Source organism: Curcuma longa, chromosome 6 (genome assembly GCF_044706935.1).
Source record: "Curcuma longa cultivar G26 ecotype Majalengka, Jawa Barat chromosome 6, ITB_CL_G26_1.1, whole genome shotgun sequence".
Taxonomy (NCBI): Eukaryota; Viridiplantae; Streptophyta; class Magnoliopsida; order Zingiberales; family Zingiberaceae; genus Curcuma; species Curcuma longa.
The window spans coordinates 724621-749898 of NC_133866.1; the positions used below are offsets into that span (position 1 = coordinate 724621).

The 25278-nt window shown below is 37.2% G+C and overlaps 1 protein-coding gene and 1 pseudogene across 2 annotated transcripts; both read right to left on the minus strand.

Moving 5' to 3' along the window:
* Positions 1-4017: 4017 nt before the first annotated feature.
* Positions 4018-6093, minus strand: LOC141831004 (uncharacterized; annotated as a pseudogene).
* Positions 6094-6947: 854 nt separating this feature from the next.
* Positions 6948-24635, minus strand: LOC141830950 (uncharacterized). Of its 2 annotated transcripts, none has more exons than XM_074718401.1 (11): positions 24563-24635; positions 24372-24464; positions 24155-24271; positions 13591-13686; positions 11166-11279; positions 9747-9800; positions 9300-9347; positions 8300-8450; positions 7915-8080; positions 7761-7830; positions 6948-7692 (listed from the first exon to the last, which is right to left on the minus strand). In XM_074718401.1, exons 2-11 carry the CDS (start codon positions 24444-24446, stop codon positions 7435-7437), a joined length of 1149 nt encoding a protein of 382 aa, XP_074574502.1. In that variant the 5' UTR covers positions 24447-24464; positions 24563-24635; the 3' UTR covers positions 6948-7434. The 2 variants fall into 2 exon arrangements, with proteins under 2 accessions (XP_074574502.1, XP_074574501.1); XM_074718400.1 differs by having other exon boundaries at positions 24372-24460; positions 24563-24587.
* Between the last annotated feature and the right edge of the window lie 643 nt (positions 24636-25278).

Below are 25278 nucleotides of genomic sequence, written 5' to 3' on the forward strand. Positions count from 1 at the left end.
GGTCTTGGCAAGGAGAAGTCCAAGGGTGGTCTTGGCAAGGAGAAGTCCAAGGGTGGTCTTGGCAAGGAAAAGTCCAAGGGTGGTCTTAGCAAAGACTTGACATGACAAAGCTGATGGAAGCATCTCAGGCTAGTGCAGGGAGGCATGAGGCTGTGGGAGGTGTTTGAAGGCCGAGGTCTAGGTCAAGAGAAGCTGAAATGAGATTTTTCAGCTTCACCAGTCGACTGGCCCTGCCAGCAGTCGACTGCTCATAAATCAGATGCACACAGAAAGATCAGTCGAGCCAGAGGAAGACAGGAGTCGACTGGTCAGTCGACTGGTGTTATGGTGAGTCGACTGTTGCCAGTCGACTGGTCTTGGACAGTCGACTGCTATTTGAACGTTGCAGAAAATTGGCAAGCATTTAATGCGCTTTAATACAAGATTTTGTTGCCGATTGAAGGCATCATTCGACTGGCTCTGCCAGCAGTCGACTGATGTTGCAGAGATTATAAAAGAAGCCTGCACGAGAACAACTCAGATTTTTCGCTATTCTTTTATTGCTTTGTGCTTCTTCTGAGAACTTGTTTGTTCTCTATTCTCTGCATTCTTCCTCTCCTCACAAACAATATTTCATATCATTCTTGAGGAGACCTAAAGAGTTGTAAAGGTTTCTCCGCCTTCGAGGTTTTCGAGAAGGAGAAGATTCATAGTGCATCGGGTGTGTGCGTGCGTGTGGATCCTTGGATTAGTCACCTCTGCGGAGGTGGAGACCAAGTAAACAAACCGGGTTAGCGTTGATCTCTTTCTTTCTCTTTTATATTTTTGCTTCCGCTAATCTCTGTGCAGAGAAAGAACAAGAAAAATCGAGAAACGCTATTCACCCCCCTCTAGCGAACCAACCGATCCTAACACTTTCAAAAATTAAACTCGACAAATTATTTTTCGAATTTGAACTACATGAGCAAACTAATGTCAATCCAGTCGAGAAAGGGATTGCTCTTGTTGCAGGTCAGACCAAGGAGAAGAAGTCCAGAAGACCGATAGAGGAAGAATCCGAAGAGTTATCAGGTTCAGAAAGCAATGACAAAGTTGCTACCGAACTAGTAAATCTAGTTCTAAAAATGCTGAAGAAGAAGCGCGGGATTAGAAGGTCTGAAATGAAAAAGGTGGTACAAAAAGCTAACTCAAACAAACCACTTACAAACAAGACCGAACTCACTTGCTACAAATGAAAGGAGAAAGAGCACTTCAAGGCTGAATTCCCTAATCAGAAGAAAGAGCGCAAGACAAAGGAAAAAACACTCAAGGCTACCTAGGACGAGCCATCTTCAAAGGACTCAGAGGAGGAAACTAACACAAGCTTCCTGGCTCTCCCAGCCGAGAGGAACCAACAGAAATAGAGACTAAATCAGATAGCAACTCCAATACAAGTCATGAATCCATATCCGGTTCAGAAAGGCCAACAACCTCTGTAAGTATGGATAAATTATATGTCATCATTTTTAGTTTAACTAAGAAACTGGCTAAGTCCAATGCTCAAGTTGAATCTCTCCAAAAAAAGGTATCACTCCTTAAGGAGAAAATCAACTTCAGGTCACCAACTGAAGATGTTTAAGTTGGAAACTCAACTCAAGTCAAACTTGAGGAAGAGAATTCCAGGTTGAAACTTTAGATTGACGATCTGAAAAGATCATTGGAAAAGGTTACTTGGTTCCAAGTATCTTGACATGATACTTGAAACTCAAAGGGTTGTGTACAACAGATCTAAACTTGGACACAAAGCTAAACATAGATCATACATGTCTTTACTGAATCGACCCAAGAAATCATGAGTCCAAGCATGGATTTCAAAGTCCAACCTGATCAATTCACTTGGACTAAACCGTTACTGGGTCCCCAAGGATCAAATACATTATTTGATCAGACCTAATAGGGGTCACGATCCAGGGGATCTAAAACCTTGCATATTAAATAGAATTGCATGTTTTAATTTTTTATTTTTTTACTTAGATTGAACCTAGGCTAGGTAAAGATATAAAATTTGATTAACACTTACCCAACCTAATACCAGGGTGAGACGAGATAATAGTACGTTAGGAAAACCTAGTTTAAGTGGTCAAGTAGGGTAAGGAGTATCCTAATTGATTTACTTAGCTGAGTGAAACTGACCGAAATTACCTCGTCTAACTCTAGACTAGTTAAACCAAGGTTTCTCTCTAGACTAGCTAAGTGTGTAATTTCTTGAACCGGCTTTGTCTTAAAAAGTTGGCATTGCTCCGATAACCAAGAAGGTCCCTGAGCCTCGCCAGTATAAACTATAATTATTATAGTTGTAGCAGCTATAAAACCACAACTGCTACAACTGTGTAACAACTACGAAATCGTAGCTACTACAACTACAAACTATAATTGTTGTAGTTGTGGCAACTACGAAATCACAGCTGCTATAATTGTATAACATATACAAAATCGTAACTATTACAGCACACCCCTGATTTAGGATTTAGATAGAAAATATAGTGGTGAGATAATAACAACTGCTACAACTGTGTAACAGCTACGAAATCGTAGTTGTTATAACTACAAACTATAATTATTGTAGTTGTGGTAGCTACGAAACCACAGCTGCTATAACTACACAATAAATACAAAATCGTAACTACTACAACATACCCTGATTCAGAATTTAGACGAAAAATATAGTGGCGAGATAATAAGGGGAGTAGGATGCCCCTTTGATGATTTGAAAAAAAAATGCCTTCCTAATTTTTGCCCAATTTTTAGAGCTATTTGTGAATTTCTTTAATATATATATTTTTTATTTCATTAGATTTTAACCTTAAAACTTGGTTTTCTAACTCAATGTCCATAATCATACTGTTATTATGCTTACCTAGCATGTGTGATGTATGATGAGTTAGCCATTTGCTTACATTTCTAATATGTTTTTGAAATCCCGTGGTTCTTCTCATGCATTCATATATTTTCAAATATATACTATAAAGTATTCAAACTAGGACTTTTATAATAATTGTTGCCACATTTCTTTACTTTTGTAGCTCCCTTTTGTTTGAGCTTCCTTCGTTTTGAAGGTTTAGACAATTCTTTTTTAGTTTCCTTATCTTTTGTCCCTTCTCCTTGATTGTGATGGCCCCTTCTTAAAGTACCTAAAGTAAACTATGTTGTCCTTTGATATGGTTGCATTGCTTGAAAGGATATTAGCCTTGGATTTTATTTTCATCTTCTTGATGATTTTGTTCCTTTGAGCATCTTCATCTTTGTATGAGGCCAACTGACCCAAGCGATCCACCTTGCCTATTAGGCGTAATCAACCTTTCTTATCCGTTTAGCTTGATCAACTCATCTGGCCTATTTCGCTCAAATGATTCATCTTACTTGACTAGTTACTTTGCTTATCATGTTAGATTGGTTTGTCTATCTCATTCATCTCATTCGACCCATCCAACTTGATAGACTCAATCAAATCGCCTAGCTTAGCTTGTTCACTTGATTAGCCCACCTAATTTGTCTTTTTCTTGTCGACAAAATTGACCTAATTGAACCAACTTGTTTGCCCAGCCTGACTAATCCATTTGTCAAGTTTGACTCCTTTAAACTACTAGACTTTATTTTTCTAATTGGTTCGACAAACTGAGGTCGATGCTCATGAGCTCAATGTTAGGATCGTTCTTATGAGTGCAATGCTCGCTCGCTAAGTCTACTAGCTTTTTAACTCCAAAAGAAGGGACTCGAAAAGGATTCTACAAACTCAATTTGTTTTCCTTTTTCCAAATAATTTGTGCATCCAAAATCAAGCACAAGCCTCATTCCTCTATAGAAATTTCAAAAAGTTTAGATTTTGCCTTGCCTCCATCACAAATACAAACAAAGGGAGCTACAACATCGAAGATCGATATATATGTTAGTAGTAGAAGATCAAAACATGCAACCATTCATTGGATAGATCATCGCGATCGAGATGAATGAGCTATAGACAACTCAAATTTTGCAAGTTATTCATCGATCCAACTGCAATGCTAAAAAACGTTGTCATGTGCAGAAACAAGTTAAACAGACAGTTATAAGAAACAATTAGCAAAATAGTTCTCCAACCTGATTGATGAACAGCATCCAAAATCTCCTGCTTGATACTCTGCTCGAGCCTGCCCTGCCACTCCATGCAACTCTCGACCATTTGCCTCAGTTCCTGAATTTCTTCGTGGATTCGAGCCATTTCGCTTCTCAATTCATGCACGGCCTCCCTCTCCTGTCAAGTTGGAGATCGAACACGCTCACGATGTTCTTAACAACTTTGTGGATGTGCCAAGGTATGATCATGCAGCAGTGTTACCAGAGATGACGACACAGTAGCTTCAGCAAAATCTCTGTCGAAGCAATTCCCTGCTCGCCGCCGCCGCCGTATGAACGACAATATCAACTTGTTCATCTTCTCAGAGAAGTCGCTTGCGAGGGAAGTGGAGACTCTTCTCCTGTCAGGAAACAGCAAGAAGATGCATTAGCACAAGGTGCAAAGATCCAGGAAGCAAAGTTATACCTGTCGAGAAGCTCCCTTATTTCCACATTGTCCGTGAAATTCTCAGCGGAATCACGTCTTCTTCCTACCCAACCACAAACATTTTGTTGTGGGTAGGGTTCTTCTATCCCCTCGTCAGCACCCTCACTGTGCCAACCGATCGACTGCGATGAACCATCAAATTGCTCAGTAGAACATGCACTGCCTGAACTTCCAGCATCGACAGGGAACAGAACACCCGCTGCATGCCTTGTATTCGCCGAGTTCTCGCCATTTCCGGCGGGGCTCTGAACCTCCACAATCGGATTTCTGTGAGATAACCACAGCGTAAGAACATTGTAATTCTACAATTGAAAAATATAAAGCTCGTGAGCAGGCTAAAATTCGTTTGCATCCTGAGTAGTACCTGAGAAATGAGATTGTGGATTGCTTGTAGGGTCGATCAGAGTCAATTCTACTTGGAAAACATCGCATCCGATCTAGCACTGCTGCTTGCCTTTCGAGGGACCTGAGCTTTAGCATTGACTGCAGATGTTGTGGAGGAAGAACAGGTGGAAGAACTGTGAGGATTAATGTTTCATAGTTGAAATTGACCGAGGATGAAGAAGAAGTCACCTGAAGCCGGCCGCGGTGGGCGAAGCGTGAGACAGACCGTCGGTCGGCCAAGGCCGCAAGCTCCCGCCGTCGCTCCTGCTCCATCCTCGCCGTGAAACTCTGCGTTTCCCCGCGCCCTCTCAGCCGCCGCGGGCTCAGCACCCACGAGCCCTCGCCGGCACGGATCCTCCCTACCTTATTCTCGTCGTCCCCCACCCGGCTCTGGTCGATCTCGTTCGACGGAGGAGAAGTGAAGGAGCTCGACTGCTCGCTCGACGCCGTCGTCATCGCGTCGGAGGTCCAGTCCCCTGACCCATCCATCCAACCCGAGCCGTCGGAGGCCACAGCGTCGGCGGCGGTTTCCTCGCAGTGATTAGATGAGAACCCAGCTCCTGCCTCAGCCTCCAGCTCCCGCCACATCCGAATAAGGGAAGACGCCCGACCGTTGGGTCGCGCGTCGTCAGCAACGCCGGCGCCGGTGAGCATGCGGGATCCAGACGAGGCCATACCGAGCGGTCAACTTCCCGTAAACGAGTTTCAACCTAGTCACCAATTGAAATAGGATTCAGCGGAGGCGGCGGCTCCTGAACTCAGCACGAAGCAATTCAATTGACGGAGCGACACGAGGAAGACAACGATCGGAGCTCGCGTTGTGAATTGCAAGGTGTCACCTTTGATTTGCGTGAGAGATTGAACTTGAGATATGTATAATTAATTGTATTGATGTTGAACGAATTGGTGATTGAATGAAGAAAAGGAGAGGCGAGATTTTCAAGGTCGGGGTGGTGGAGGGAGGATGACGCGGGTGGATTTACGAGGTCTCTCGCCGGGACAAGTGACGGCCGACCATAAACTGGCGTTGAACGGAGAAAAGACTAATTATCTGGAAAGTGCAAAGACTACTGATCGACGACACTCCGCCGCCCGATGGAGCAGCGGCGAAGCCCGGCGAGACGGTGGCGTCGGCGAGGCAGACAAGTAACGGAGAGCTGGTTCCAGAGGAAACACGAGTCGTGAAAGAAAAGTCGACTCCCGCCATCGTAAGGATCTTGGACTCGGTCTTTCTCCTCTGTGGGCGACGACCGGGGACAGAGGGCAGTCGTCCGTCCACTAAGTCAAACTAATCAGACAGCTGGTAATCAAAGAAAGAGCAGTAGTTAAGATGAAGGTGTTTGTTGTAGCAAGCACAATATGGAATTTAGATGTTTTGATACAGTTTTAATTTCTGTTAGCTTTCTCGTGGACATATCATTTCAGTGTGCATCGATTTTCTTCGGCAATATTTGGTTTCAAGTTTGCTCCTTTTGCTAATTTAAAAAACAGGTGTTATTTTTTTGCAATTATTATCGATAGAGCAACTCCACCTAATTATGAAAAATATCCTAAATTGTCATCTAAAATCATCAAAATATATCACTCTTTATTCATCTATTTAAGATTGATATAATTACCTCTGAAACGTAATTGAATTGGTTAGGACGGAATAGAATTGTTGAAATAAATAAGGATTGAATCTTGACGAAACCAAAATAATATCCTCTTTCATCTTGACCAACTACAGTTTCTCAATTTACCTCCTCACATATCGTCATGGAACCGACCATGTGGAGCCGCTAAAATGACAGATTCCACCTTTGCTGAAGAGATTAATATAATTAACTTAATTACTACATAACAAACTTGCTAAAATGAACAAGGATCAAATCTCGATAAAATCGATACAATACCCTCTCCCCTCATGATCAACTGTAATTTCTCAATTTACGTCCTCACAAATGATCGTAAAATCGACCGTGTAAAACCACTAGGATGACAGATTCCATATTTTACTAATAAAACTCAAACCTACGTCTTTTTAGCACAATAAACAAGCATAGCTTGAGCTTGAGTTCAATAAACTTTCAAAATGAGCTGATTTTATTTTTATCACATCAAGCTTGAGCTCAAGACCGATAATAATAAGTTGAAAAGTTCGCGCAAGCTATAGAGTTCTACTAGTTTGCAGTCCCACAGCTACAATGAGCAAGGATTGCAACAGCGTGACCTAGAACAAATGTATCCAAACAAGTGTGTTAAATGAAGCAGTCCCAATACGATTGAGGAAAGAAAACAATGCTAGGTACATATTTGTTATGTGTTGAAAGAATGTCGTAAAAGTTATCTATATCAATCGACCTTTGGTGTTCATTGCTTTTCATGTAACCCTCTGGTTTCTCAGAAAATAATTGTAACAGGAAAATGGCTTGCCAGCAAATGAAGAAACACAATGGCTGGAAATTTCATCAGGCCGTATACAACTAGTCAGTTACTGAACCACAATCCTTTTATACATTATGGCTGGCAGAACCAAGTAGTCGTTCTTCCTCTATTGGTTTGTCGATTGCCGAAAGTTCCAAGCTTGCCTTGCTTGTCATTTTATTCCATTCATTTTCCACTCGAAAGAAAATCCACTGGAAACGCCGAGTTATTTCCAAAGCAGTAATTGCAAAAACTGTCAAATAATTGTGTCGAAGATGAGCTGAGAGTTTGTAGGTCCATGTGCATCGAAGAACTAGGTTGCTTCCCATCACCCAGTAATATACCTACAATTCCATGAACAGGGTTTAACAAAAATGGCAAGGAACACAATAATTGATAGAGTGAAACATACCCATATTCGCCCATAAAGAAGATTCGTGCAAATATGTGGATTTTTAAACTTGAAAATTCGAGTAAATACACTGCAAGAACAGAAAGTAGAGCAATAAATAGTTGAATTCATCATTTGGTCAAAGAACAGAAGAAGCAGAAGATTCCATACATACCTCAAGTCCCAATCCCGAGTCACATCCCAGTAAAATGAGTATAACGAGTTAATGACACTAGAAATTAGCCAAAGTGGCCGGTAAAAATTGGTCCAACTTTCAGGGAAGACATGATACTTTAGAGCAGAAAGAAAAATCACAGGGACGGCAGTTGCATATTTTAGTGCTGCAAAAACAGAGTAGAGTTTTACCACTTCATTCACCCAAGCCAATCTTGCAACTAAACTGTATACATCATGCAACATGCTTTGGTTAACTTCAATGATATATATATATATATATATATATATATATATATATATATATATGCTTTAGCAACTTAAATCATGAACATAAATATTAAAGATGAACAAAATTAGTAAAAACAATGAACCCATGCATTTACCATTAAAAAGGCATGTCCTTTCTTTAGTATCCTTATATTGGCGCAAGCATTGGAAAAATCGGCACATATAGGGAAAGACTAGCACTATTGGAATTGCAACAGAGTGGCTTCCACAAACAGAATCTGCTTCAAACCATGCAATTGTTGCAACCTGAATGCAAAGAAATCCATTAAAGTTATTGATGCAAGGTGAAAAAAATAACATCACTTTAACAACAACCTGCAATGTTTTGATCCCCAACTATTTGAGATCAATTACCGCTTAACTCTTTCATAAGGATATATTAGATCTTTCTTTTCTTTTCTTTTTTTTATAATCCAAGTATCTGGGAATCCTAGAGAAAGACGGTCTTCTCTCCTAGTTCGCTTATCAGGTAAATCCGGAGTACAATTTATGCACACTCAAAAGCCGACTTCTAAAATATTCATCCCTATTGGCATTTGAACTCTAGCCTTCTTATTTGTTCCTCTGAGTATTTACTACTGCATCATACCCATGGGGGCATATTAGATCTTTCTTAACTATATAAGGAGTATTTCCGATCAATCTATTGCTTTCTCACACTCACTTTCATTATAATTGACTTGGTTAATCATAGAACTTTTTCTTCACCACCTGACCTCTAACTGATAAAATTTCTACTAAGGTAGAAAAAGCTTCCCATTTAGTCGAGAAGCACATGACAATTGCACAAGGCATCATTAAACTTTACTATGACCACGATAAAGAAGGAAATGAGTACCACTCAATGGTCCATAATGTAATGTTGGATGCCTTTCCAAGCCCTGTGGAACAAGTGGATTACAATATCCCAGTTTTGAGAGATTAAGTGAATTTAACTCTCAATCTAGCATACAATGTTAACTAAGGGGAACACCATATTCTGCAAACTCATTTCTCCTTAATATAAAATATTCTTTATATTTGCAAAACTATCCAACAAAAGACAAAAGTAAGCTTGCCATAACCTTGATATTTTACAGAACAATCTTTACTAACCTGCCTATTCACCATCCTGCAAACTGAGCGTTCCAAATCAGAGAATACCTAGAAAAAACCAACAATAGCAGCAGTTAAGACAATATCATATTTAATAAGAGAATCATGATAAGCAAATCAGTGGAAGTGGAACAATTGTCTACTTGACAGAACAGTCACAAATTGGCTTTTGGTAGATAACATAGAAGAAACTTGTTGTTAATATAGGGTGAGAAGCAACTATGAAGTTATTAAAAAAGAACCTGAGATAGAATCGATTAATGCAATTCTAGGTGATAGACATAACCAATGCATCCTCCAGCAAACTTGGAGGCCATGTTGGTAATCTCTTTTAATTCCAAAATATTATAACATCTTGCAGACAGAATTATCGATCACAACCTTCTAATTGGGAGATGAATTAATAGTAACATGACAATAATTTAATTACAATGATAAAGCACATACCTTTGACATTGATGTCATGACATCAGCCACAAAGAAATCAGAAAATGAGATTGCCTGCATTTACATTGAGGACAGAACTTAAACTTGAGAGAAAAAAAAGAGAAAGAATCTTCAAACATTTTAAGACATATGATAAAATACAGTTATAACTAGAATGACAACCAAATTAAAGTCCATATGAGCAATAAACTTGAATGTAATGCATGTTCAATGTTGGTGCACTGATAAACTTGAGCCGCTACCATCCATAAAATTTAGTATTATGTGTATAAAATTATCTTAAATTGTTGGTAGCTATGAAGCGTAATTTTCATAAGAAACCCAGGTGGAGAAAACTCCACTACCAATCCAAACTCAAAGGCTTTTAAATCCACACTACAAATAAGTGGCCTCTGAATTTAGAAATTTTGTTCAGAAAGTAAAAGGAGATCACATCAAAACTCCATAAAATAAGAAATTAAATATGCCCTGAGATTGAACCTTCCAATGCTAATTGAGGCATTGAATAAGTCAACAAATTCAGCAGACGACCTGAGAGATCAGGCCAGGAACCCCATCAGGTTAAGAAGGTATAAAGAACCTGAGATAACAATCTAAGAAAAACTTCCAAGTCGAGGGTTCTAAAGATTGGCATGAAACCAAGATAAGTAGAGGATTAAATCCCAAGATACCAATTAGAAACTTCAACAAGTCATGGCTGAAAACACCCTCACAAGCATAGAAACCAGAGTATCACCTTGGGATCATCAGATCAAGGAGGCCTTGAACCTCAAGAAACTTGCAAGGAACCCCATCAGTTATAGAATCTCACCATCTCGAGGCGGCCTGAAACCATACCAGTGAGCCTAAAAGACTTAAGATAATAACTTGGAACCTCAAAATGCTAAGGACCATCTTGGAATCACACTAAGCTGAGCAGGCTTAAAGAAGCTGAAAGCTCCCATGGATTGGCACCAAGAAACTTAGATTATGGTATAACAATAGAACAGAATCAATTTGTCAGAGGCATAAACCAACATACATGGTATGTATCATAGGGGCACAGTAGCCAGGAGGCTGGGTAGCAGGGAAACCACCATTCTCATACATTTCAAGCAAAAGCCTGTACATCGAGAGCAACAACTTGATGGCAGCCTACCATTACGACTCAGAGATCCATTGGGTGCGCATTTATCCTTGACCAAAGAGCCATGATGACTTTTATTAACCTCTGTCACAATCTGACAGCATCATGATGCTAACAGTGAAATCCATGCAACATAGCGTTGATTAAGTTTGGCCTTAACAATCAATTAGGCATTGATTATCAAAGTAAGTTTCCCACATAGATTGGATAAGACTTTCCACCAAGTTCTTTAAGCTAAATTATTGTCAATGAAAATTTATTGTAATAGATGTTTAAATGAAACTAGTGCTTGCCTGTAATGGTAATATGATACGCCATACAGTCCTCAACAAGTAGTAGCGTGATGGCAAGTAAAAAATTTCAAAAGGGAATATGAGAACCATTAAAATGACTGCATACAGAAAAACCTGCAGTTCAAAAAAAAAAGAGTCAAGTATAATTCAACAACATAACAGTAACTAGAGAAGTACACATTGTAGCTAAATAGAATTACACAAAGGAGAAGACATGCCCTATGAACAGAGCACAACACAAGGGCCACATCCACCCATAACAATACACATAATAGGCACCTGCATGGGTATATGATAGTTATCAAATCACACATGCCATCTGCATGATTAATACAAGGTCAGAACCACAAATATGGGGCATACATCTCATACTATCCATATTATATTAATCCTCAATTAGTTCACCAAAACAAATATTATTTAATATTTGTAGTAATACCTAACCACAAAGAAGGTTGATGATCTAGTTTATGTTTGCAAAGTAAATAAAAAAACCAAATAATGAGAACACAAGTTCTCTTCGCATCAGATAATTGTAAAGGAAATGATCATTTAAAGGGCAGCCCGATGTATAAAGCTCCCGCCAATGCAAGATCCCAAGGAATGGTCTATTGTACACGGCCCTACTTTGCAAAAGGCTATTTACGAGATTCGAACTAGTGAGAAAATGATCATTTGATGGTACAAAATTAGAAATCACAGATTCATCAGGCGTATGCTTATTTGAGATCTAATTGGTAAAAAGTTGAGAGTTCAAGTTATCTCAAACAAGGAATTGAAGAACAACTTGTACTTCATGAAGGAATAGAATAGCTCATGCCTAAACTCAACTTCTCTGAGATTAAATTCAAAAACCACAAGAACAAAGAGCTATCTCAACCAAGGAGCAGCTACAAATTTTACAGTTTATCTATTTATAAAGATTTGATTTTTACCGTTTATCTCACCCAAGGAATAGCTACTTCTATATTATACACTTCTTATAAATCTTTTTACCGTTTCTCTATTTAAATAGATTTGATTTTTTAAGCACGTGCAAATATTCAAGGATGCACAAAGCATCATGGAGTCAAATTCACCTTGATTGTTTCAATGGATAAGAACATCAATCTGTAGAAGAAAAAAATTACTTAATAAAGTTGATAAGTTGTCAACTGGCAAAATATACTAATCCTCAAAGATACATAATATATTTCTATGTTATACATTTCGTATAAATATTAGTTATGTTTTAAAAATGATTCGATTTTTTTAAGCGCATGCAATATTCTTCTGATGATGTGTGAAGCATCATGGTGCAAATTTACCTTGATTTTTTAATGGAAAAAACATCAACGTGTAAAAGAAAAATTACTTAATACGTGGTCAACTGCATAGATATTACTACTCGTCAAAGATTTAATCCTTGTTATTTCATAATGTTACTTTTGAATACTGTTTTTGATATGAGAAGAAACTAGTATCTAGCAATTCAGAGATATCTATGCTGCAACACAAATAATGATTCAATGTCCATAATTTGTAGTCAACATAAACATTGGCAAGCTTATCAGTTTTTTAAATTTTATTTAATATAATTTTTTATTTTGTTACTTTTATATTTGTTAAACACTATAGCTTTTCTTTTGCAGGTATTTAAGCAAAATGGGGGATATGCAACAAAGATAACAATTTGTCTTGAAAAGAAAATTGGTATGTCTATTAACTAAAACAGCCCTAAATTAAGAAGTGGGCGCCTTTAATAGAGTATCAAAGATGACAATAGCTCTCATGATCAACAAAGATATGCAAAAGGGGCAGAGTGGGTTGCTAAGTTACTTAGGACAAAGTGAATCACTAGGATAAAATACTGGTGTATTATAAATAGAATCCAAGTACTTGTCTCACTAATACATTCAAATACGATTAAGGACAGATTAGACAAGAAGACAACTCCCAAGAAGTTTATATACTCACTTTGTCAATTGAAAGAGAAAAAAAGAACCAATCCTTCAGGATATAATTTCTACAACCCTAAAAAATATAGGGTATACATAGTACTTAACTTTATTCTAAATCCATTTGGCTTCAAAACAATACAAGCTTAGAATCCATCTTGTATATTAGATTCCTTAACAAGCAGAACCAATCTTTTTTTATGACAAGAACCATGGCATACCAATCAAGCTGGTAGCTAATACCATTTACATAGTGGTTTTCTAAGCAACAAGTGGATTCATCCACTTTGAGTAGCATGTATATAGTACACCAAAGAAACAATCAATTTGTAAACCAAAAAAGTAATGGTTTTCTAAGCAACAAGTGGATTCATCCACTTTGAGTATTATGTATTCAGTACACCAAAGAAACAATCTATAAACTAAAAAAGTACAAACAAAAAGAAGTGGAAATTCAATTGCAGAGAGTGACAGGTATGGTAAAATACTGGTTGTGATGCAGCCAACGATACTTCCCCATGTGAGTACAGATACAGATAAGCTGACATACTTGTAGGAACAACAATGGTCATCCAGGTTGCACACTGCAAAAAGAAATCAATTAGCACAAAAGGTTTACCTGTTTCAGTATGTTTAAATCATCCATTGATCAAGAATGCATTATTTCAATATTATATAACAATGTAATAGATTTAAATGCTTGTAAACAAAACTAACCCTGAAACAATAACATACTTTACAGAAATGCTCTCATGGTAACAAGAAAAAAAATTGTAAGAATAGCATATAGAAGTAATCATTTCAACTGATATGTTGGCATGTCCATGACTTCACTGTTTAATAACATCATCTTCATCATAACCTGTGTTTGTCCCAACTTTTGGGATTTCACTGCCTAATAACAAAAAGAAAAAATACAGACAGGTCGAGAAAGATGTTAGCATAGAAATTGGGACAGCTAGTGAAGCTTAAGTGTGAGTATCACATAGAAGTAATCATTTCAACTGAAACGCTGGCATGCCATTATTTCAATGCTTAATATCATCTTCATCATAACCCGTGCTTGTCCCAACTTTTAGAACTTCACTGCCTAATTACAAAAGAATAAATAGACACGTTGAGAAAGATGCTAGCATAGAAATTGAAACCACTAGTGCAGCTTAAGTATGGAGATTAGAGTGAGTAGGACAAACAATATCAACAGGTTTTGACACTCTAATTCAGTACAAAGCTGAACTACCAGAACTCCTTTCGTTTGGGTAGGTTGTAGCATATGATATCAAAGATATTTGAATTGGAAAAGGTTTCTTGTGATGACGGATCATTATTAGTTTTTCCATCTCTACCCACTTCTTAGCCATGTTGGATAACAGCACTCACACTGACACTCTCTGCATGACCACAATAACCTATTAGTCATGTGTAGAACTTAAAAAAATAATTGTGTCAAACATTGGATCCACACTCATGTCTGATTCTCATACCCTAATCTGAGTAATATCAAGGACATGGTTTTACATGTTTTACCATACTGCTCAAACAAGCAAATACAAATAGTCCGCACTCATGTCCGATTCTCATACCCTAATCTGAGTAATATCAAGGGCATGGTTTTACATGTTTTTCCATACTGCTCAAACAGGCAATACAACTAGTCCTAAAAGAGACTGGCACCAAGATGAATTCAAAATAATGATACCATTGGGAAATCATCAACAAAGCTTTTAGTGTCATCCTCATCTTTTCTTCCTCTTTAAAACATCAGTACCACCAAGCTACAGGAAAAGACCAATTGCTTCTTCTGCACCATACAAACATCAATAAGTCTCTGCCCTTTTACCATAAGTTTTCAGCTATATTACTTAAATATATAAGGCATCTTTGATCACTACCACCTGAACTATCTTTTTCTCATTTTATTGGCTACAATAAAGAATAATATTTGTATGTGCACATCAAATATATGCAGTTTATGAGACATGTGTCATCATGTGAGTGGCTTCAACATGCAGGACCTGGTGATTTATATGGCTGCATATGCACCATCAGCAACCCACATATACAAACACCCAAAACGAAACTATAGTTAGCTTAAATCTGTTTAGGTAGACCCAAATCAAATAGAAATCCTAATTATTCCTTGCACTAGTCCCTTTTTAAATAATGATTTTATCATATTTCTTTTCCTCATCAGAGGATTAGTTCTCATGTTTGGAACACTTAATAAAATGTCTTTTATATGGTGTCTTGAAGTATTCAATTATACACATGTCACTTACATAATATTCTCTACATATTTGAATAATAGACATTGTTATATATTATATATTCCCCAATGACACTTTTAAATTTTAAGCAACTTTCATCAATATTAATAGCTTTGGATATTTTCTCTATATGAATTGCATATGCCTCAATATACACAATTGCGTACCACACATACACTATGAATTGGATTGACAACATACTGCTTCCATAAGTTATTGAAAGTTTGATGCACATCAATTTCAAAGTTCACATAATTGTTCTATTTTTCTATTTGTTAGTGTTCTCATAGACACAACAATAACAACCAAACCTTTATCCCACTAAGTGGGATTGGCTATATGAATCCTCCTATGTCATTCGGCTCAATCCCCTACTATATCCTCATATATATTTAAATAAATGTTATTATATTTTATTGTTGCTACCTAAATCTTCTTTGGTCCCTCTCTTCCTTGATTAATAATTGCATTTATTATGGTTTCACATTATCTAACTGGAGCATTTATTGGTTAGCCTAAGTATATGTCCATACTATCTTAAACACATTTCCTAGAGTTTTTCGTCAATAGGCACAACCTCAATTTTCTCTCTAATGTTCTTATTTCTTTTTTTTCCCATCCTTGCACATCCACCTTTAACATCCATCTCTGTGACTCTCATTTTATGCTTGTATGCTCCATTCATAGTCCAATATTCATATAATATAGCAGGTTTAACCACCGTTTTATAAAACTTCCCTTTAAACATTAGAGATGTCTTGCGATCACAAAGAATACTAGACGCCCTCCTCCATTTCAACTATCTTTCTTGTATCATATGTAAAACATCTCCATCAAGCCCTCCATCCTTTTGGAATAACAATTTTATATACTTAAAGCTCTCGGTTACAAATAACTCGTCATTCCCTATCTTAATAATTGTATTGCAATGTCTAATACTACTAAACTTAAATTTCAAATATTATGTCACATTTTATTTTCAATATTTTCCGTCAAGCTTCAAGCTTAACATTTACGTCTTCACGTGTTTCATCAACGAAAATAATATCATTTGCAAACATGCTTCATGATAACGTGTCTTGGGTGTATCCAATGAGTTTATCTATGAATAGTGTAAATAGATATAGACTTAGAATTGATCCTTAATATAATTCTATAGGAAATGTTTCGATTAATCCGCTTGCAATATTCACTCTTATCGTTACATTCTCATACAAATCATTAATTGTTTCAATATGTTACACTAACACCTTTCTTTTCTAGAATTCTCATATCATTTCCGTCACAAAATTGTCATAAGCTTTTTCTAAATCAATGAATACCATGTCTAAGTTGTACTTTGATACTTTTCAATCGGTTGTTGAGAAGAGATTGAGCCTTTCTTTTATTGCTAAAAAAATTAATAGCGATTAGTGAAATGATACTATACAAGATGTCATCCCACATACGAGGCTAATATTAAGCCTTATTGTGAAGGTTGCATACAACTGTGTCAAAATTATTTAATTATTGATATAATGTTTTAATATTGCTAGAATCTTAATTGATTAAGAGTATTAGTTTGTCTTAATTCCTAAACTGATATTCAGATGAATAGATTGAAGATGGAAAATATGATTCAAATAGAAAGTCGTAAGTAAATTACTCAATGTTAATAGCTGCACAGCTAATATATACAGGTTAAGCTTAGTACTACCTCTTCAATGTTAGTTGAAGTACCCATATAGGAACAGTTAATTTCTAATAATTGTGGCAGTAATTTCCAGATTAAAAATGTTAATAATATATTGTATACAATATAATATATTTATAAAGCTTAATCTCTTAGGAGAAATCAAAAACACCTTGGGTATGTGAATCATCAAGGAGGCGCCTCTTTTTGGCTGATTGTTAAAAGGAACCCCTCTGGCCATTTTTAGTCTAAATAGGACTATGCAAAGATTGCTTGAGAAACTCCATATATTGTATAAAATTGTTGGGTGTTGTGAGAGGTCAAAAATGCAATTTTCTTCAATTTGAAAGCACAAACATGTTTTTTAAACTTGATTGATTAAAGTGCATTTTTGATCTCATATAGACCTAACAATGTTTATATCAAGGATTGAAATTTCGTGCCGTATCACCCGATACGGACGAAAAATTTCGTTCCGCCGAGGAACCGGCACCGGCACAGCGCCGGCACAGGAATTCCGATCGGGGAACGCCTTCGGAGGCGTCGCCCAGGCTCGGCAACGCCTCCAGAGGCATCGCGAGGCCTCGACGACGCCGCCTCGACAACGCCGCCTCGACGACGCCGCTGGAGGCACCGCCTGAACCCAGTGACGCCGCCGGAGGCCCCGCCCGGGGCCAGCGACGCCGCCGAGGCCCGACTCCGTGCGTACCGATCGCGCGATTTTTCTTTTTTAAAACTTAGGGTTTAATTAAGTGTTAATAATCAATTCCTAGTTATAGTTCAAAACTATAGTTCGGGATAATTTAAATAGGCTTTATTAAAACCTATAAAATTATCAAAAATTTTATTTTTTATTTTTAAATATTTAGATTAAATTTTTTATTTTAATTAATATATTTTATATTTTAAAAATACCGAAACTATACTGACACGGTACGATACGGTACTGAAACTGTATCGTTCCAGTCCAGGACCGAAACTCCGACATGGCTCGATATTTTAAACCTTGGTTTATATACAATTTGTTTCCATAGGATTTGATTTAGATCCTAAAACAATTTTTGCAAAATTGTATATATCTATTCAAATTAGAGACGAGAAAAGATGTCCTTTCAATATTTAACCATAAAGGGGGTGTTGATGCAGCACGAGAGAGCATCATAGATCATCTATGTGCCTTAGTTGGCAATCTCAAAGTTGCATGTATGGATCTGCCAATCTGTGATCTCTTGACAAAGAAGAGAGAATCTCCCGAATATAAATCAACATAGTATTGCTTGAATGCCTAAATGAAATAACAGCAAGTTCTCTTTATACACCATAAAATAGCCTGATCATCCAAGTGCATATAAACTTTATAAGCTTTTATAGAACTAGTAAAATAAAAAAAATATGAATAATATTTTTACAAGCGAAAAATTTAGAGTTTGCGGCAATTTAATTTTTGGGGACAGTTTAATTCAAAAAATATTAATTTTAATAATAATTTCTTTTATCAAGAACTCCACTTTTAACAAGCGCTTGTATCTCCAACATAATTGGACTGCATATACCCGATGTTTTTGGACTCAGGGTATTGTAATTTTTTTTATTTTTGAAATTAAACAAGCTAACAAATTAAACAAAAAAGTAATTCTTGTAAATAAAATTGGCATTATATCAAGTTGATGTGAACCAATCTGCCTATAGAAGTCATCCTGAGATTGAACTCCATCAGTAGGTCAAAAGGACACACTTGTAGGCTTCTCTCTTTAACAATGTCTTGCAATTTTAGATGTAGTGGAACTTGGACTGGAATATAAATTCCTTGCACCAGATCCAATCTGCTTCTTAAGGTTCCTTTTATAAGAGTCTGGGACTCTGATCCAATTTCCTTGGACCAGATTTTAAGTTGCATTGCTACACTGTAATTGCGCTTGGACAATATCTAATCTTCCACCAATCCCGACAATCTTTTTCCAACGCCCATAAAGAAGGGGTTGTGACATAGGTGCTATAGGTAGGTCATAAACAAAGTTGTCAAAATCGATATTGGAATCAGATAGTCAAAGAATCCAAGTATTGGTCGTATCAAATTGCTAGAATTGATAAAATCAGAACAGTGGGAAAAGAGAAAAAATATTAAAAAATAATTTCATATATGAGATTATGATAGATGTTCTAAATGTTAACAAGAATGTTTATCATATATAATCACATATCCAATTATTAATCATACAATATATAAATAATATCATAGTTATTAGTATGAACAAGTAATACAATAATATTTTTAATATAGATTACTAAATTGTTATAATATATATATGTGTGTGTGTGTGTGTGTGTGTGTGTGTGTGCTATTATTTAATATTTAATTTTATAGGGTCTAGTCAGGTCCCTAATTAGTTTTGAGTTAAAGGGAAGTTTCAAGATTGTTGTTGACCAATATAGATTATTGTATTCTCTTAATCCCAATAACCTCTTTTGATCCATAACAAGCGAGCTCGATCAATAGTGGAGAATGAAAGATGAATAAGGCATTGAATATAACAAGTGATGCAAAGTTGAATGTATGATCCTTGATCTGATGGCGGATCTTGAGCTGTAGCAACGCTAAGGAATTTTAGAGGAAAAGGAAAACATAGATTCTCCTTTCCATGTGAGTCAATCCTTTCTGTGTGAATTCTTTTAGAATCAAGATAGGATTAAAAGGAAGGCTAGATTAGTCAAATTTTTCAAAAAAAAAGACTTACTTTGACAGTTTGACCAAATTTTAACTCAATTTCATTCATTTTTTTGTCTTTATGTGACTAAATTTCAATTGAATCAATCAATTTTCTAATGTAATCTAACTTATTTCTAGCTACTTTCATTGAATTTTTAGTTTTTATAAAACTTCTCTTCAATCTTTGTGAACTCAGACCGATACTTGTCAATATCAATCCACCTCAAAAGATCTGTATCACTGTTGGCTGATTATGTCAACAATGGTCATAATTTTAGCAAAATAAGGTTGCTACTAGTCCATGCAGAGAGGAAACTTAGTCATCAAAAAGCATCAAGTCTTCATCTCTGCATTGCATTGGCGTCTTTGTCAAGAGGGGTTGGGTATTCAAGACTTGTCGAGGTGGGAGCTTGTTTATGGAGGAGCTTGATTGTGAAAGAAAGGAGAAAGTAGGGTTGCAGAGAGTAAAGGCTGAGTAGAGAGGCAAAAGAAGTAGCTAGCAAGTGATTGGGTGCTAACAAATCTATGGAGGCTTGTTGATTGAAGAAAAGGGGCAAGTTTTAGAGGCAAAATGGTTTTGTGTAGAAGATGAGTGCTAGTGATGCAGGCCTGCAGTGGATAGTTATGACAAAAGAAGTGTTGGTTTCCTCAAGGGTCAGAATCATCATTGACCTACAGTTTTGATGATTCAAAATAAAAGGTCACTCATTTCATCCCCCCCCCCCCCCCCCCCCCTAAATAGACAAATAGCTTTAGTTATTAATTTAACTAAAATAAGAAGAGTGGTTTATAAATCACAATTTTTCAAACTATAAATGAACTGTAATCATAATGTAGATTTAAGTGTATTGTCATTTGGCAACATCATCAAGTTGTGTGTATCCCAACTAGTTGAGTTGGTTACGACAGAGCAGAGTTACTGAAGTGGACAAGAATCAAATCTCGACGAAGCCGAGGCAATGCCCTCCTCCGTCATGGCCAACTGCAACTTCTCGATTTATCTCCTCAGATGGTCGTGGAGCCGACCATGTGAGACCGCTGGGATAGCGGATTCCACCTTTATATTGAAGTGTATCCCAACTAATTAGAGTCGTCTACAAGAATCTAATACTCTGTGCAAGGTTAAATCACAAGCAATATTCAAAATAGGGCAAAGAGTATAAAAAAATAAAATAAAAAACTACATGTATGTTAACATAAGAGTTCTCTATGTTCAATTAACATATGGTGGAAAAGTTTAATATTTTTTATTATCCTCTAAAATTTGGCAAAAAAACACAATTGCAATGACTCTTAGAAGTGATATGAGGCTAGGAAACAATGATTTCAACATATGATTCTCAAACTTAGTGCAACTATCCAACATGGATACAAATAGAATATCAATACAACACATAGCAAGTCAGAATATAGGATCAAGGGTCTCTAGGTGTCCTACATGATATACCTTTACTATAATTTGATTGTGTCACACTGCTACAAGACTAACCAAAAAGTCAAATTTACTGAAATTTACTAGTCTACTTAATTATGATATCAAAGGATTTTTGTGATGAAGGGATAAAGGAGGTTTGTAGCAACAATCAGGTTGTTCCCAACATGGTTTGAAATTTAGTAGCCATGCTGGGCAACACAGTCAAAAATTTTCATTTCGTTCTCATACCAGAACATGGTATAAGGTAGCACAGGCAATAATTTTTATGTCACCCAAGCTAGAACAATGTCACCTATGATACATAGGGCAAAATCAGGATGCAACTAACCAGGATGCAACTATACTCGGCCATCTATTAGGAGTCATGTGGTGGGTCCAAATCATGATGTTAATATCATTGCTCAAAGACCCTAACCATTGTTATTAGGCATGGTAATTGTCCCTCATCAGAATGTTGAGGCTACAATTTCCTTAAGTAGAGATTCTAGACCAAATCACCTTCCATATGCTAATCCAAACCATCACATGGTCTAAAGTGAAATTTCACAGTTGTAGCATGCCTTAATGAAATTTGACCGACAAACCAGTCTACTCTCTCAGCCAAAAAGTATGGAGAAAGAAAAGGAAACAAAATGAATTTCACATATAACATACACATGGTCAGCTTATAAAAATATCTACAGATTAATTAGGAAATACACACAAAGAACTAATACATTAACCAAATATATTAGAATGTTTGCAAAGTTTATTAACTATACAACTGAAAAATCTCCAAATATATTATATCTATACAGCAAATATGTTATCTAAAACTGATATTCAAGTATAAAGAGACTAGTGACTGGAATCTGCCAACGCAACAACAATGTGACAACCTAACAGTATATTATTATCATATCACCAATCTGTATTTGTCCATACTATTTGATCATCAGTTATATAGACTTTATCCCTCTTTTGAGCTCTGTATGTACTATATCATTAAATATTAATAATAAAACAGGTTAATTTATTTAATATAGTAACTGGAGTTCTCTTTTGATGCTCCCTATTGCTAGAATATTTAGGGCCCCATGCTCCTATTTCATGCTATAAATAGGGACTTATCTCTTGTAATAATATAAGATTCCATATTATTTTACATGGTATCAGAGCGAGGTTGGGTTTAGGGTTATCCGCCCAAACCAATCCTCTTTCTTCTCTCTCTATTCGCCACGCGTTTTCCTCGCGTGCATTTCTGTTCGTCATTTTTACCGACTGAATCGTGACTTCTTCTCTCACGATCCCTCTTCCGCTTCTCGGCCGAATCACGACTTCTTCTCTCGCGATCCCTCTTCCGCCGGCGACTTCTTCTCCTCTCGGCTCACTGCTTCCAGCTGTCAATTCTGAATCAACAGAGGTGATCCTTCAGGCGGCACCTCTATCAGCCACCTTCCTCGTCGCACGTTTTCCTCGTCGCAACGCGGTAATCGCAGCGGCTTCTTCGTCGCGCGTCTTCCTCGATGCGATGAGCAGCACACCTTCCTCGTCACACGTTTTCCTCGTCGCAACGCAGCAATCGTAGCTGCTTCCTCGTCGCGCGTCTTCCTCAACGCGACGAGCAACATGCCTTCCTCGTCGCGCGTTTTCCTCGTCGCGACGCAACAATCGCAGCGGTTTCCTCATCGCGCGTCTTCCTCGACACAACGAGCAGCACGTCTTCCTCGTCCCGCCTCCCGCGTGTCAATCTCCTCCGCTGCCTTCCTCGTCGTTCGTTTTCCTCGTCGCAACGCAGCAATCGCAGCTGCTTCCTCGTCGCGCGTCTTCCTCGACGCAACGAGCAACACGCCTTCCTCGTCAAGCATTTTCCACATCACGACGCAACAATCACAGCGGCTTCCTCGTCGCGCGTCTTCCTCGACGCGACGAGTAGCACGCCTTCCTCGTCGCGCGTTTTCCTCGTCGCGACGCAGCAATCACAACGGCTTCCTCGTTGCGCGTCTTCCTCGACCCGACGAGCAACACGTCTTCCTCGTCCTGCCTCCCGCGTGCTTCTCTTCTCTGCTGCCCTCTTCCAATAACGGCAGCAAGCTAGCAAGTTCCAGCTCTTCTTTTCTTCTCCTCTTCCTGTTCTTCCAGAAGTAGGCGGACATCAACAGCACCTACCTTGTGTTTTTCCAGCAACACAGCAGCAACAACACCTTTCCGAAAGCAGGTACTGATGGAAAGAAGGTTGATCATGTCACCTCGTAAGGGTGGCAAAGAACCTCCCCGTGCTGCACAGATCGTCCAAAGTTCTGTTGCTTCTTCAGCTTCCACTTAACAGTTACTTCAAGAATGACAACCAAGCCGCTATGCATATCACCTCGAATCCAGTTTTTCATGAGAGGACAAAGCATATTGAAGTCGATTGTCACTTTGTCAAAGAGAAAGTCATATCTGGTGAAATATCTACTAGCTTTATTAACTCACAGGATCAACTAGCAAATATATTCACCAAGTCACTAAGAGGTCCTCGAATTGACTACATATGTAACAAGCTGGGTACATATGATTTATATTTTCCAGCTTGAGGGGGAGTGCTAGAATATTTAGGGATAAATATTCTGTTAGGGATAAATATTCTGTTTTTCTTTTTTATAGAATAATTCTCCTAGAATAGGTCCCTATATTCGTGTATAAATAGGGACTTATCTCCTGTAATAAAGTAAGATTTCATATTATTTTACAGCTATAATTGATACCCTCCATCAAAGCCAAAAATCTGCAATCCTAGCATGCATTTCTGAGGATATTTTATTTTAACAAACATTGCTCACCCAAAAAAGAATTAGCATGTAATTGTTATTTTATATATGTAAATCAAAAGTGAAGAAACCAACAGTAGTTTGATACATCTTAAACTCATGTGCTTATTTAAGAGATAGTATGCAAAACACGAGTTGAGAACAATGGTTGCCCATTGAGAAGTGAAATCAAGATTATATACCTTCCATATCTCCCGATGTGTTAGATGGGTGTGGTCAAGATCAAATATTTTTGCATAGTTAACAGATGACTGAGAAAAAACCCATAGATTCACCCCCCATAGCCAAACCATCAAAGTCTGTAGAATCAAATTAAAAAGATTTTGAATGAGATGCCAAGTTATTCTAATCCAAATATCCTTTCAAACAGCTGAGCTATATGACTATGAAAAAACTTACCACAAGAAGAAGAGGATTAAAATATAAAAAAGCCTCATAAAGAAACAAATCCCTTTTATCTGCATTCATTCGCATCACAGAGTCCCAGCCTATCTGCAAAAAACATGTGAATCACAGGTCTGAGATTTGTTAGCACTGCTTAATCATTCTGGTCAAGTGTAACATTTATTCAGCTAAGATTAAGGACTGACCTTGCAACATGTGATGCCCCACAATAGAAACAATACAACCTGAAACAGGCTCCAGAATTAGCAAATAACTAACTAAAAAACTTGCAGTTACAAAACATCTGAAAATAATTTGTCTTCCAAAAAGTATACACAAGTCATATTACCCTACAGGTTCTCACAATTGAGGGGAGCAAATATGTGAGGTAAACTTAGTCTAGGCATACAATGGCTATACCATCATGGACACAAATTAAGATAATTAGATATATACGGCTTCAATCATACTTAGATACCGAAGTTATTATATCCATGATTGCCTAGCATATTAAAATTATTAGATAAGTTTATTTGTCGTATATGAAATTAAAAGGTAACTTTAAATAAATTCTTTAGCCTAATCCAAGTTTAAAATCAAGTTATGCTAAAGTTTTGATCTTTAACCATAATAATACATAATATAGTTTCAATACCTTATTGTGTCATGCCGATATAGTTTAAATACTTATTTACTATCAAATATAAGTGTATACTAATTAAAAAGAGGATCATTTACATTAGTATTTGAGGACAATAAATTTACGATTATCACAAGAGTCTCAATCATCTTAATAACAATAGAATTCCATGCATCAAATGGGATCGTCGGTATTTGTAGGATCAACCCCATAATTTTCCAAAACTCAAATTAAACAATTGATATTGATTCTTCATGTGTCCATCAGCATCTCTTGATTCCC

Bases quoted from the DNA above. Each gene is read 5' to 3' on its own strand.
- LOC141830950 (XM_074718400.1), bottom strand. The intron at 24,272-24,371 runs GTAAGTTTTTTC...TTGATTCTACAG, and splicing joins TTAATCCTCTTCTTCTTGTG to ACTTTGATGGTTTGGCTATG. The intron at 9,348-9,746 runs GTATGTGCTTTA...GGTTTTTTCTAG, and splicing joins TCATGACATCAATGTCAAAG to GTATTCTCTGATTTGGAACG.